The sequence below is a fragment of the Heptranchias perlo genome, chromosome 2, assembly GCF_035084215.1.
Source record: "Heptranchias perlo isolate sHepPer1 chromosome 2, sHepPer1.hap1, whole genome shotgun sequence".
Classification (NCBI taxonomy): Eukaryota; Metazoa; Chordata; class Chondrichthyes; order Hexanchiformes; family Hexanchidae; genus Heptranchias; species Heptranchias perlo.
In genome coordinates, this window is record NC_090326.1 from 24,568,763 (window position 1) to 24,582,491 (window position 13,729).

Here is a 13,729-nt window from a genome sequence, read left to right on the forward strand (position 1 = left end):
TCATCCGAAAGTGACAGGTTTCACATGTATGCTGACTACAACCAGCTCTACCTCACCACCACCTCTGCTGACCCCTCCACTGTCTGCATTTGTCACACTGTTTGTCAGACATCCGGTACTGGATGAGCAGAAATTTCTTCCAACTAAATATTGGGAAAACCGAAGCCATTGTCTTTGGTCCCTGCCACAAACTCCTTCCCTAGCCACCAACTCCATCCCTCTCCCTGGCCACTGTCTGAGGCTGAACCAGACCGTTCTCAGGGTCAAATAGAACGCCAAGGTTGCGATGAGCTTCCGACCACATAACTGCCCTATCACCAAGACCCGGCCTACTTCCACCTCCATTACATCGCCAGTCTCCGCCTCTGCTCATCTGCTGCTGAAACCCCCATCCATGCCTTTGTTACCTCCAGATTGAACTGTTCCAATGTTCTCCTGGCCAGCTTCTCATCTTCCACCATCCATAAACTTGAACTCACCCAAAACTCTGCTGCCCATATCCTAACTTGCACCAAGTCCCATTCACTTATCACCCCTCTGCTCACTCACCTACATTTGGTCATATGGTCCAGGAACATCTCTATTTTAAAATTCTCATCCTGGTGTTCACATCCCTCCATAGCCTCGCCCCTCACCATCTCCAACCTCCTCCAGCCCTACATGCCACAGACTTCTGCATGCCTCCAATTCTGGCCTCTTGTGCATCCCTGATTTTAATTGCTCCACCATTGGTAGCTGTGCCTTCAGCTGCCTAAGCCCTAAACTTGAATTCCCTCCCTAAAACTTTCTGCCTCTCTCTCCTCCTTTAAGACGCTCCTTAAAACCTACCTCTTTGACCAAGCTTTTGATCACTTGTCCTATGTGGCTCCGTGTCCAATTTTGTTCGATAACCCGAGAGCCTTGGCACATTTTACATTAAAAGGCACTATAAAAATTCAAGTTGCTGTTGTAGAAACACATTAATTATAGGGTGCATTATAAAGTCACTGATAAATGATGGGTCGTTTGGTTTGCTGTCCCTGTAAATAAATTTCTGCACCAAAATCAAGTTTAAAACATTACAATATCTGTTTTTCCTTCAGAAGTATAGAATTTTTATAGTGTTAAACCAAGAAAGGAATTACAACAAGCAATTTTACTACAGAGTAGTAGGATGTAACTTTGCACCTGCAATTCTCCACACAGAGATTCTAATCTCATTCCATACATCAAAAGATGTAACAGGTAGACATGATTTCCTCAGTAGGAGTGTGGAGATTAGGAGTCGGAGGGAGAAGGATAAAACCAACACTTCCAAACTCACTTTCTAGCAGTTTGACAGAGTGTAAATCGAAGAGACTTGGAAACAGATTGTATTCGGAGCAGGTGGGGGGGGGCAGGGGGCGTTGTTGTGGGGCTATAGGAGATTACAGAAATAGGAAGAGGCAATGCCATGAACACAATTAAATACAAAGATAAGAATTTTAAATTGGGCTTGAAGGAACAAAGACAGGGCCATACCCAGAAGGGTTGGGGAAAGAGGCACAACCAGGATGGGTGAGTAATGATTTTACCGGGAACAATGGCATGAAGGTGGAGGTGAAGGAGTGGATGAGCAGATGAACAGAATTATCGTAGCAAATCGAAGGCCAAAGACTAGGTGCTAGTCATGTTTGGAAGTGCAGTTTTACGGTGATAAGGGTAGGGGGAGGAATTCTTCTCCCAGGGCAGACACAGAAGAAAGTAGAGTTGAGGGGGAGTAGGGCATGGTGAGTGGTTAGAGATCAGAGATGGTCCTGTCTGTGACGATGGTAGTAGGGAGACCATGTGAGATGGCAGCGTCAAGGGGGTGGCTGTGACTATATGGAGGGAGGAGTTGAAAATGCAAATAATTTTTTTTTTTTTTTAAAAAGGGCATGTTTTTGTAGGCTGAAGCATCTTTCAGTATTCAAAGAATTATAAAGGATAAACAATGTAAATGCAAATCATCAGTGCAATTCTGCAAACAAAAAGAACATTCTGTCCAGGCAAGATATAGATCACAGCTTTAAATTTAGATGCAAAGTTATTTCCAATTCCTGCAGAGAAAACATAGCAAGATAATTGTGAGAATCAGAGAGAATACACTAAACAACTTTCATTGCACTGCAGAGGTACAGGGTAGGTAGTCTGTAAGTGGCTGGGTACAGGAATTAGTAGTAAGTCCCAACCTACCAGAAGTGCAACAGGTTTGTGCCCTAATGCATTTTTGGCAGGTGGGAGCTTATCTTTAATATTCATGAGGACCTGTCCAGTCTGCACATCTGTGTTTGCAGTTCTGGCATGCAACAACTTGAATTTAGAATTGCACTTTTAATGTAGAAAAACATCTTGAGGTGCTTCGCACAAGTGCAAGAAAAAGGTGGATGCCAATCCAAAAGGAGATTTGGTCAAAGAGATAGGTTTTGAGGAGGCTCTCAAACAAGGTGAGGGAAAAGCCAAATGTAGGTCTGCAAGGACAGGGATGATGGGCAAGTGCAACTTGATGTGGGATAGGTTACAGGTAGCAGAGTTTTGGATTAGCTGAAGTTTACAGAAGTTGGAGGATGGGAGGTAAGCTAGGAGAGCATTAGAACAGTAGAGTCTGGAGGTGACAAAGGCCTGGCTATAGTTATGATGTGGAGATGCCGGTGATGGACAAATGTAAGGAATCTTACAACAACAGGCTATAGTCCAACAGTTTTATTTGAAAATCACAAGCTTTCGGAGGCTTTCTCCTTCGTCAGGTGAAGTGTGGGATTCCATGAAGGTTACCGCATATATAGTCAGAACAATGCCTGGTGATTACAGATAATCTTTCCAACTGCCCGTTGTCAAGGCAATCAAAGTGTTCAGACAGAGAGACATTACATACAGGACCACTGAATATACAAACAGCCAGAGACAGAGAGAGAGACACAGAATGGCCTTCAGCAGCAGATGAGCTAAGATAGGGGCAGAGGTTGGCAATGTTATGAAGACAGAAGTAAACAGTCTTTGTGATGAGGAGGATATGGGGTCAAAAGCTTAGCTCAAGATCAAACTGAATGCTGAAGTTGCCAAGTCTGGTTCTGCATAAAATGGAGGCCAGAGAAGGGGAAAAGGGCTAGTGGCAGGGTTATGGAATTTATGATAAGGCCCGAAGATGACGGCTTTGGTCTTCCCAATGTTCAGCTGACAGAAGTGATGCCCATGTAAATTTTGCGATTAACATTGTTAGGTGGTAATGAAAATGGGAAAGTGCATCTAAAAAAGGTACTTGTGAAATGTTTGTAAAAAGCAGAATTTGTTTTTTTTAACAAAAATTTGTTTTCACCCTCTGCTGCAGAGCTCCCATTCCCATATTTTACAATGGATTTCCTACTGGGAATACGCCTACATCTTGGCTTTTTGAAGGAATGAGGAATAGCAAGGGGAGGATAGCTGATCAGGCAGCACAGGAGGTGCTTAGCACCCATCTGCCTAAACTTCCACACATACAGATCAAGGCTCCTAACTCTACTTGAGCAGGGGCCATCAGTAAGTTATGCCACGTACTTCAACCAAACTTAAAAACCATTTCCATCACAGGAACAGCACTAGAAAAAAAGAACTTGCATTTATATAGTGCCTTTTAGGACCTCAGGACAGCCCAAAGCGCTTTACAACCAATTACGTACATTTTGAAGTGCAGTCACTGTTGTAATGTAGGGAACGCAGCAACCAACTGCACATAGCAAGGTCCCACAAACAGCAATGAGAGATTATTGATGCTGGTTGAGGGATAAACATTGGCCAGGACACCAGGGAGAACTCCCCATCCGCCCAAGGTAGACAGGGCCTCGGTTTAACATCTCATCTGAAAGACGGCACCTGACAGTGCAGCATTCAAGGTGTTAGCCATGGCTCAGTGGTAGAACTCTAACCTCAGTCAAGAGGTTGTGCGTTCAAGTCCCACTGCAGAGACTTGAGCACAAAATCTAGGGTGACACTCCAGTGCAGTACTGTCAAAGGTGCCATCTTTTGGAACTTACCTTGATATCAAGGTTAGGTAAGGTACTCTAGGTTGTGAGGAGCCAAAACACCACCTATGACAGCAACCTAAAAAACAGTAGGTGTACTATCTAGGATAAGTCGGGCAGAGAAGACCCAAAACCATAACTGACTCATCAAGCTATTACACAAATGGATCACAACCATCCTACATAAACTGTAACTATACAGCATATATTGAAGGCACTTCACAAATAACGTAGCAATGCTGAAAGATTTAGGGTTTTTCAGACCACAACAAAGATATTTTAGCCATACTTCAGGTCACCAGTCACTGACCGAAAGATGACCTGCACCAATGCCTTTTCTATTGCTGTTCTGTAGCTGCTGCTAGAAGTTTTCTGCTCCTTCCCATGATATCTTCCAAAGTCAAGCCATTTTACTAGCAAAAAGTCCATGGTGCTTCATTACAATCACTACCTTGATTGCAAAAAGTCAAAACTGCCCTTGGTGGAAATGAAATAAACTTCATTCCTAAAATGATATTCACCTTACTAGATACAGTCAAACTAGAGTGATCCTATGTACAAAGACAAAGTTTCAAAAAGATTTGGACCACCTTTGATCAATGCTACAGGATGCTGTTGGCTTTCAAAAAGGAATTTGATAAATATTTGAAGGAAAAAGAATTTGCAGGGCTACGGAGAAAGTCGGGAAATAGGACTAACTGGATTGCTCTTACAAAGAGCAGGCACAGGCTCGATGGGCCGAATAGCCTCCTTCTGTGCTTTAACGATTCTATGTAAAGTTTGTTATATTAATTTACCTTTTAGGAGCTATGAACCAATTACATCAGTACAACTAGACTGGAGGTACTTTCAGGCTGTTGTTTATTGTCCTGGTCACAATCATGTGGTTTGACTATGCACTTTTGACCATTCAAAAAAAAAATTAACATTACATTACATGCATCCTAGTAGTGAAAATGAACTGGCCCTTCTTAGAGTTGGGTTATTTTCAGGAAATGCTTTAGAATTAATTTATAAACCAAACATTCTTTAAAAACAGGGGTACTGCAGCTTTAAATGCTAGCAATGTGCATTTCAGTTTACAATGTTAGATTGAAGTATAGCATTTTGGTACTTCAATTCAGTAACCCTTTACCTTGGCATTACTTTCTGTGTGGTGCTTGGCAGAGGCCTGAAGCTGGTTCACCCAGTAGAATCTCTCTTTGGCATCCCCCGCTGCAGTGCAGAAAGCAGACATACATTTTAATACAAGAAAAACATAATGACCCCCAATTTTTTAAAACACACTGGATTTTAAAGAAATGCAGAACAAAATGGCACCATTTACTCAGCATATTCATTAAACATCTGTAAGTGTCTTAAACAAGACAAGTAACCTAGCTGCATGTAAACAGTATAAGCACCTGTATATTCTCGATGTTACCTCAGGTTTGAAGTATTTTTCTGTAACTGGCAAGATCTAGCCTTCAAATATAACAATGAGAAAAGTCAGGGATGAAAACAACTATATGGTGCAATGATGCTCATCAGTCTAGTGCACGAATACTGGCATCTAATTATATCCTGAATAACCCCAAAGTTTTTGCCTACATTACTCAGCTTGGTAAATTGTTCCAAACAGACATCACTCTGAGTAAAGAGGTTTTTCCTGATACATCATGTCAAATTTTGAACTATCTGGTTCGGCCTACTTTCTTGGTGTACTTTGCAATAATTATCTGGGTTTACTTTTACCATATCATTTATTATAAATACTTTGATAAGATAGTCCTTCTTTCTAGACTGGAAAGCTCAAGTTTCTCCAATTATTCCTCATAGCTCATTCTCTTCACACTTGGAATCAGTATTCTTGCTCGTTTCTTTACTCTTTCCAATGCAAGTATATATTTTTGTAGATTGTGCCCAAAACTGAACAGTATCTTAAGTGTGGCCTAACCAGTGCATTTGTAAAGCCTTAGCATACCTTCTGCAGACTTGTGTAAACAATTTTACAACACCAAGTTATAGTCCAGCAATTTTATTTTAAATTCACAAGCTTTCGGAGGCTACCTCCTTCCTCAGGTGAACGATGTGGAAATGAAGTCCTCGAAATGAAGTCGCATTTATAATTCACAGACTTGTAAGACTAGAAATGATAATACCAGATGAATATTTAACACATTTGTATGACACTCCTCTGTCTGGGATTTTAATAAAGGCATTAACCCACTTGTTTTAAATGGGTGAATACTTCTGTCAAAATGGTGACCAGATAACAGTCAGTGGGTAGGCGTTCATCCATTATTTCCAGCAACCGTGATTTCTAGTCTATATCCTCCTGTTCTTGCTATATATCCCTGCACTTGAATAGCTATTTTAAGTGCTTTATATTGTCTGGATATTGAAAGTGACGCATCTACTATTTCCAGGTTCATTTCTAAATCTCACTAGGCTAATTCAATTCCAATCATCTGCTAATACCCAACATTTTTCAACTTCTGCTATGCATTAGGTTTAATTTTCCATGCATCTAACCAATTGCATAATCAAGCCAAATCCTTTTGCAAATCTTTTGCTGCATCCTATGCTTATCACACACCTCCTGGGCAGTTTTTAAAATTTAGACAAACCTTTTAGGAAGTACATCACAGCTTTTTAATCTATTTCTATTCCACTTGTTCATCTAGGAGTGTTCAATAAAAATAAACAAACCTTAGTGCATTGAGTGTTGTGAGCTGCTGCTTTGCATAGAGCTAGCTTGATTTCAATGAATGACTGCAAGAAAGATCACTGAATGCCAAGTTTGATGAGAGCAAACAAATCAAAGGGAGACGAATCAAATTATTCTCTTGGCAGATGGGGAATGCTAGAAAGATATTAAATATAAATGTCGATCATTTTACACAAGCCTGCCTTTACATGATCGACACAACTTATGCATATACCCCTCAATAAGATTATACTGTCCAGACACTGGACAATAGTAGAATAGGTAAAAATCTTATAATTCCACGTGATGTAGAAATGTAAAACTTAACTATTCCTTGGATCATGATCTGAAAGCTACTGCTAAAAACATAGCAATACCTCAACACACCTAATCCTAAGGGCAGTGCATATAGCTTTTGCTTTTTTTCAATGCTTAGCTAATTTGAATGACTTAAAGACTACTGCAAGAATTAAAGACACCTACCACTTCAATCTCAGTCTTGTTTGTATAAAGTACACATCCACAATCAATTTATTAATAATCATAAAAAATTGATTATAACCACAGAAATTTTAGCTGTGATGCTAGTTAATGACATTATGTATCTAGGTTCCACAAAAGCAATCTCAGCTGCACCCCAAAAGCTAGCTAAGAGACTTGGGTCCCATTAGCTTGGATAGGATCTGAACCCATACCAGGTGAAAGTACTGTACTTGTAAACATTGTGGTAATCAGCAATCTATACTGCATGACCCATCTTCCTCCCAGTTTATACGTGTTAAAAATTGGATTTTTTTTTTTGTAAAATGAAATAAATGGAGCCATAAAACCATAGAAGTTTACAACACAGGAGGCCATTCACCCTATTACGTCTGTTGGCTCTTTGCTAAAGCAATCTAAAACTAATCACACTGCCCCATGCTCTCCATAGCCATGTATCTTCTGCTTCAAATACTTATCCAATTTTTCCTCAAGAAGTGCAACTACTCACTGTGGCAAAGCATTCCATGCTCTAATAACTCCCTGCATAAACAAATATCTCCCAACATCTCTCCCTGCTCTTTTACTGACAATTTTATCTCGACTCCTTATCTAGAGAATGTGATGCCCATAACTGCACACATTACTCTAAATGTGTCCTAACCATTGCCTTGGAGAAATCCATCATTACTTATTTGCTCTGTAGTCTGGGCCCCTATTGAAAAATGTTATTGGCCTTCATGATTTTAATTATCTGAATTCACATTTAAGGAATTATGTATATGCACTCCTAGATCTCTCTATTCCTTCACACCTTTCAAGTTCTTTCCACTTAGTATATACTATACTGAGTATATTAGGTTTAGACTAGTTATGGAAAAGGAACAGTCAAATGTGGAAATACTTAACTAGAGGGCAAATTTCAGTGAGTTAAAAAGGGATCTTGCCCAGGTGGTTTGGAATCAAAAATCAGGCAGAACAGTAATTGAACAATGGAAGGCCTTCAAGGAGAAGTTGGTTCAGGTACAGAGGAGACTCATTCCTACAAGGAGGAAAAGCAAGGGCATCCAAAGCTCGAGCTCCCTGGATGGCTAAAGATATAGAGATTGAAATGAAACAAGAGACTTCTGACAAATATTTGATTCATAATACAGTGGAGAACCAGGCTGAATACAAAAAGTAGAAGATCTAAAAATGGGAATAAGAGGGGCAAAGAGAGAATACAAGAACAGATTAGCAGCTAACAAAAGGGAACCCAAAAGCCTTTTATAAACAGATAAATAGTAAAAAGGGTAGTAAAAAAGGGTGGGACCAATTAGGGACAAGAAAAATCTTCTTGTGATGGCAGAGGGTATGTCTGAGGTACTAACTGAATACTTTGCAAGTCTTCACTAGAGAAGAGGATGCTGCCATTGTAGCTGTAAAGGAGGAGGCAGTAGCAATGTTGGATAGGATAAAAAGAGACAGAAAGAAAGAAAAAAGAGAAAGAAAGAAAGAAGACAGAGAAAAAAAAAACGCACGAGAGCAAAGAGAGAAGAGAGAAAGATTGGAAGCACTCAAAAAGTAGAAAAGTCACCCAGTCCAAATGGGATGCATCCGAGATTACTGAGGGAAGTAAGGGTGGAAATTGCGGAGGCTCTAGCCACAATCTTCCAATCCTCCTTAGATATAGGGACGGTGCCGGAGGACAGGAGGATTGCAAATGTCATACCCTTGTTCAAAAAAAAGGGGAGGGGGATAAAGCCGGCAATTACAGGCCAGTCAGCCTAACCTCAGCGGTGGGGAAACATTTAAACAATAATCCGGGACAAAATTAATTGGCACTTGGAAAAGTATGGGCTAACAAACGAAAGTCAACACAGATTTGGTAGCGGAAAATCATGTCTGACAAACTTGAATTGAATACTTTGATGAAGTAATGGAGAGGGTTGATGAGAGTAGCATGTTTGATGTGTATGTGGACTTGCAAAAGGTATTGGATAAAGTACCACATAATAGACTTGCTAGCAAAATTAAATGCCATGGGATTAAAGGGACAGTGGCAGCGTGGATACAAAATTGGTTATGGGACAGAAAGCAGAATAGTTGTGAATGGTTGTTTCTCAGACTGGAGAGAAGTATTCAGTGGTGTTCCCCAGGGGTCAGTATTAGCACCACTGCTATTTTTGATATTTGTTAATGACCTGGACTTGGGTATGGAGGGCACAATTTCAAAGTTTGCATTTGGAACGAAACTCTGAAATGTAGTAAACAATATGGAGAATAGTAACAGACTTCAGGAGCACACAGACAAACTGCTGAAATGGGCAAACACATAGCAGATGAAATTTAATGCAGAGAAGTGCAAAGTGATATGTTTTGGTGAGAAGAATGAGGAGAGGCAATATAAACTAAATGGTACAATTTTAAAAGGGGTGCAGCAACAGAGGCCTGGGGGTGCATATACTCAAATCTTTGAAGGTGGCAGGATAAGTTGAGAAGGTTATTAAAAGAGCATATGGGATTCTGAGTTTTATTAATGTAGGAGGTATAAGGTCCAAAAGCAAAGAAGTTATACTAATTCTTCATAAAACACTGGTAGGTAGGCCTCAGCTGGAGTATCGTGTTCAATTCTGGGCGCCACACTTTCGGAAGTATGTCAACGGCTGAGAGGGGGTGCACAAGATATTTACTAGAAAAAGTACCAGGGATGAGGGACTTCAGTTATGTGCAGACACTGGAGAAGCAGGGGTTGTTCTCCTTCGAACAGAGAAGGTTAAGGGGAGATTTGAGAGGGGTGTTCAAAATCATGACTGGTTTTGATAAATTAAATAAGAAACGGTTTCCAGTGGCGGAAGGATCGGTAACCAGAGGACACAGATTAAAGTTGATTGGCAAAAGAGCCAGAGGTGCCATGAAGAACCAATTTTTTTTTAAAACGCAACGCGTTGTAATGATCTGGAATACACTGCCTGAAAGGGTGGTGGAAGCAGATTCAATAGTAACTTTCAAAAGGGAATTGGATAAATAGAATCATAGAATGACCACCTTCAGCGATTTGTGCACATATACCCCAGGTGTCTCTGTTCCTGCACCCTCTTTAGAATTGTACCCTTCAGTTTATATTACCTTTCCTTATTTTTCCTATCAAAATGTACTACTTTGCACTTCTCTGCATTAAATTTCATCTGCCGTGTCCACCCATTCCACCGGCCTGTCTATGTCCTTTTCAAATCTATTACTAGCCTTCTCACTGTTTACTACACGTCCAAGTTTTGTGTCATCTGCACGTTTTGAAACTGTGCCCTGTACACCCAAGTCCAAGTCATTAATATATAATCAAGAAAAGCAGTAGTCCTAGTACAGACTCCTGGGGACCACCTCTCTCCAGTCCAAAAAAAAAGTTCACCACTTCTCGCTTTCCTGTCACTTAGTCAATTTCATATCCATGCTGACAAGCCTATTATTATGTGGCACTTTATCAAACGCCTTTTGGAAGTCCATATGCACCACATCAACCGCATTGCCCTTAACAACCCCCTCTGTTATCTCATCAAAAAACTCAATCAAGTTGTTAAACACGATTTGTAATCCACACTTGTATAAGTGACTTAATTTTGCCCCAGATCATCGTTTCTAAGTTTCCCCACCACAGAAGTTAAACTGACTGGCATCTAGTTGCTGGTTTTATCCTAGCACCCTTTTTTGAACAAGGGTGTAACATTTGCAATTCTCCAGTCCTGACAACACCCCTGTATCTAAGGAAGATTGGAGGATTATGGCCTGCACCTCTGCAATTTCCACCCTTACTTCCCTCAGCAACCTAGGATGCATCCCATCCGGACCTGGTGACTTATCTACTTTAAGTACAGCCAGCCTTTCTAGTACCTCCTTTATCAATTTTTAGCCCATCCAGTACCTTAATGACCTCTTCTTTTACTGTGACTTTGGCAGCATCTTTTTCCTTGGTAAAGACAGATGCAAAGTACTCATTTAGAACCTCAGCCATGCCCTCTGCCTCCATGCATAGGTCTTTTTGGCCCCGAATCAGCCCCACTCCTCCTCCTCTTACTATCCATTTACTATTTATATGCCTATAGAAGAGTTCTGGGTTCCCTTTCATGTGAGTTGCAAGTCTAGTCCCATACTTTCCCTTTCCTCCTCTTATTTCCTTTTTCACTTGCCCTCTGAACTTTCTATATTCAGCCTGGTTCTCACTTGTATTATCAACCTGACATCTGTCATACGCCGCATTTTTTCTGCTTCATCTTATTCTCTCTTGTCATCCAGAGAGCTCTGGCTTTGGTTGCCCTACCTTTCTCCCTCAGGGAATGTACCTAGACTATACCAGAATCATCTCTTCAAAAGCCACCCATTGTTCGATTACAATTTTGCCTGCCAATTGATTCCAATTAACCCTGGCCAGATCTGTTCTTAACCCACTGAAATTGGCCCTCCTCCAATTAAGTACTTTTAACTCTAGATTGCTCCTTGACCTTTTCCATAGCTAATCTAAACTTTATGATACTATGATCACTGTTCCCTAAATGTTCCCCCACTGACACTTGCTCCACTTGACCCCACCTCATTCCCCAGAACCAGATCCAGCAATGCCTCCTTCCTCATTGGGTCGGAAACATATTGATCAAGAAAGTTCTCCTCAGCACACTTCAGAAATTCGTCCCCCTCTCTGCCCCTTACACCATCACCATCCCAGTCTATATTAGGATAGTTGAAATCCCCCATTATCATTACTCTATGGCTTTTGCACCTCACTGTAATTTCCCTGCAAATTTGCTCCTCCAAATCCTTCCCACTAGTTGGTGGCCTATAGAATATACACAGTAGTGTAATGGCACATATATTGTTTCTCAACTCTAACCAAATAGATTCTGTCCTTGACCCCTCCAGGATATCCTCTCTCTCCCCATCACTGCAATATTCTCCTTAATCAATATTGCCAGCCCCTTTCTTTCTCTCCTGCCCTATCTTTCCTGAACACTTCGTATCCAGGAATATTTAGCACCCAATCCCACCCTTTTGAGCCAGGTCTCCGTTGTCACCATGACATCATATTCTCATGTGGCTATTTGCGCCTGCAGCTCACCAACCTTATTTACCAAGCTTTGTAATCTTATCTTGGACCTCCTTGTATTCTCTTAGTATGGTATTAAGTGGGATCAGACTATTTCTTACTCTAGTGCTATCTTTCTCTCCCAATCCTTGGTGCACCTTGTTTCTCCTTTCCAATGCAACATCCTGGTGCCCACCCCCCTGCCAAATCAACAAACCTTCCCCCACGGCACTAGCTAGGACATTGGTCCCAGCTCTGTTGAGGTCCCAACTCCCCCAAAACTGATCCCAGTGTCCCAGGAATCTAAAGCCTTCCGTCTTGCACCAACTCTCCACCAAGCATTCATCTGCTCTATCCTCCTATTTCTATACTCACTAGCATGTGGCTGGAAGTAATCCAGAGATCACTACCTTTGAGGGCCAGCTTCTTAATCTCTCTCCTAGCTCCCTAAAATCTGCCTGCAGGACCTCATCCCTCTTTCTAACCAGGTCGTTGGTACAGATATGGACCATGGCCTCTGGCTGTTCACCCTTCCCCCTTCAGAATGTTCTGCAGCTGCTCTGTGATGTCCTGGACCCTGGCACCAGGGTGGCAACATACCATCCTGGACTTATGTCTGCGGCCGCAGAAACACCTGTCTGTTGTCCTAACTATTGAATCCGCTATCACTACTGCTTTCCTGATCTTCCTTCTCTCCCTGTACAGATGAGCCACCCGTGGTGCCATGGACTTGACTCTGGCTGTACTCTCCGGAGGAACCATCGCCCTCACCAGTATTCAGAATTGAAGGGTTACTTGAAAGGAAAAAATTTACAGGGCTTTAGGGAAAGAGCAGGGGAATGGCACTGATTTTGAAAGCTATCCAGAGACCATAAAAGATAGGAGCAGGAGTAGGCCATTCGGCCCCTCGAGCCTGCTCCTCCATTTAACGAGATCGCGGCTGATCTGATTTTTACCTCAACTCCACTTTCCCGTACTTTCCCCATATCCTTTGACCCCCTTGCTGATCAAAAATTTGTCTAACTCAGCCTTGAATGTATTCAATGACTCAGCCTCCACAGCTTTTTGGGGTAAAGAATTCCAAAGATTCACCACCCTCTGGGAGAAGAAATTCCACCTCATTTCCATCTTAAACGGGCAACCCCTTATTCTAAGACTATGCCCCCTAGTTTTAGATTCCCCCATGAGGGGTAACATACTCTCAGCATCTACCCTATTGAGCCCCCTCAGAATCTTGTATGTTTCAATAAGATCGCCTCTCATTCTTCTAAACTCCAATGAGTATAGACCCAACCTGTTCAATCTTTCCTCATAAGACAACCCTTCCATACCTGGAATCAACCTAGTGAATCTTCTCTGAACTGCCTCCAATGCAAGTATGTCCTTCCTTAAATAAGGGCAGCAGAACTGTACGCAGTACTCCAGGTGTGGTCTCACCAGCACCCTGTACAGTTACAGCATGACTTCCCTACTTTTATTCTCCTTCCCGCTAGAAATAAAGGCCAATAT

At 41.5% G+C, this 13,729-nt stretch overlaps 1 protein-coding gene across 1 annotated transcript in view; it reads right to left on the bottom strand.

The window, feature by feature from the left end:
• Nucleotides 1–13,729, bottom strand: part of osbpl10b (oxysterol binding protein-like 10b) — a 215,459-nt gene that overhangs the window by 156,128 nt on the left and 45,602 nt on the right. Inside the window, exon 3 of the mRNA XM_068001223.1 lies at nucleotides 5,134–5,213. Coding sequence (XP_067857324.1) covers nucleotides 5,134–5,213 — 80 coding nt within the window. The remainder of the gene's footprint in view (nucleotides 1–5,133; nucleotides 5,214–13,729) is intronic.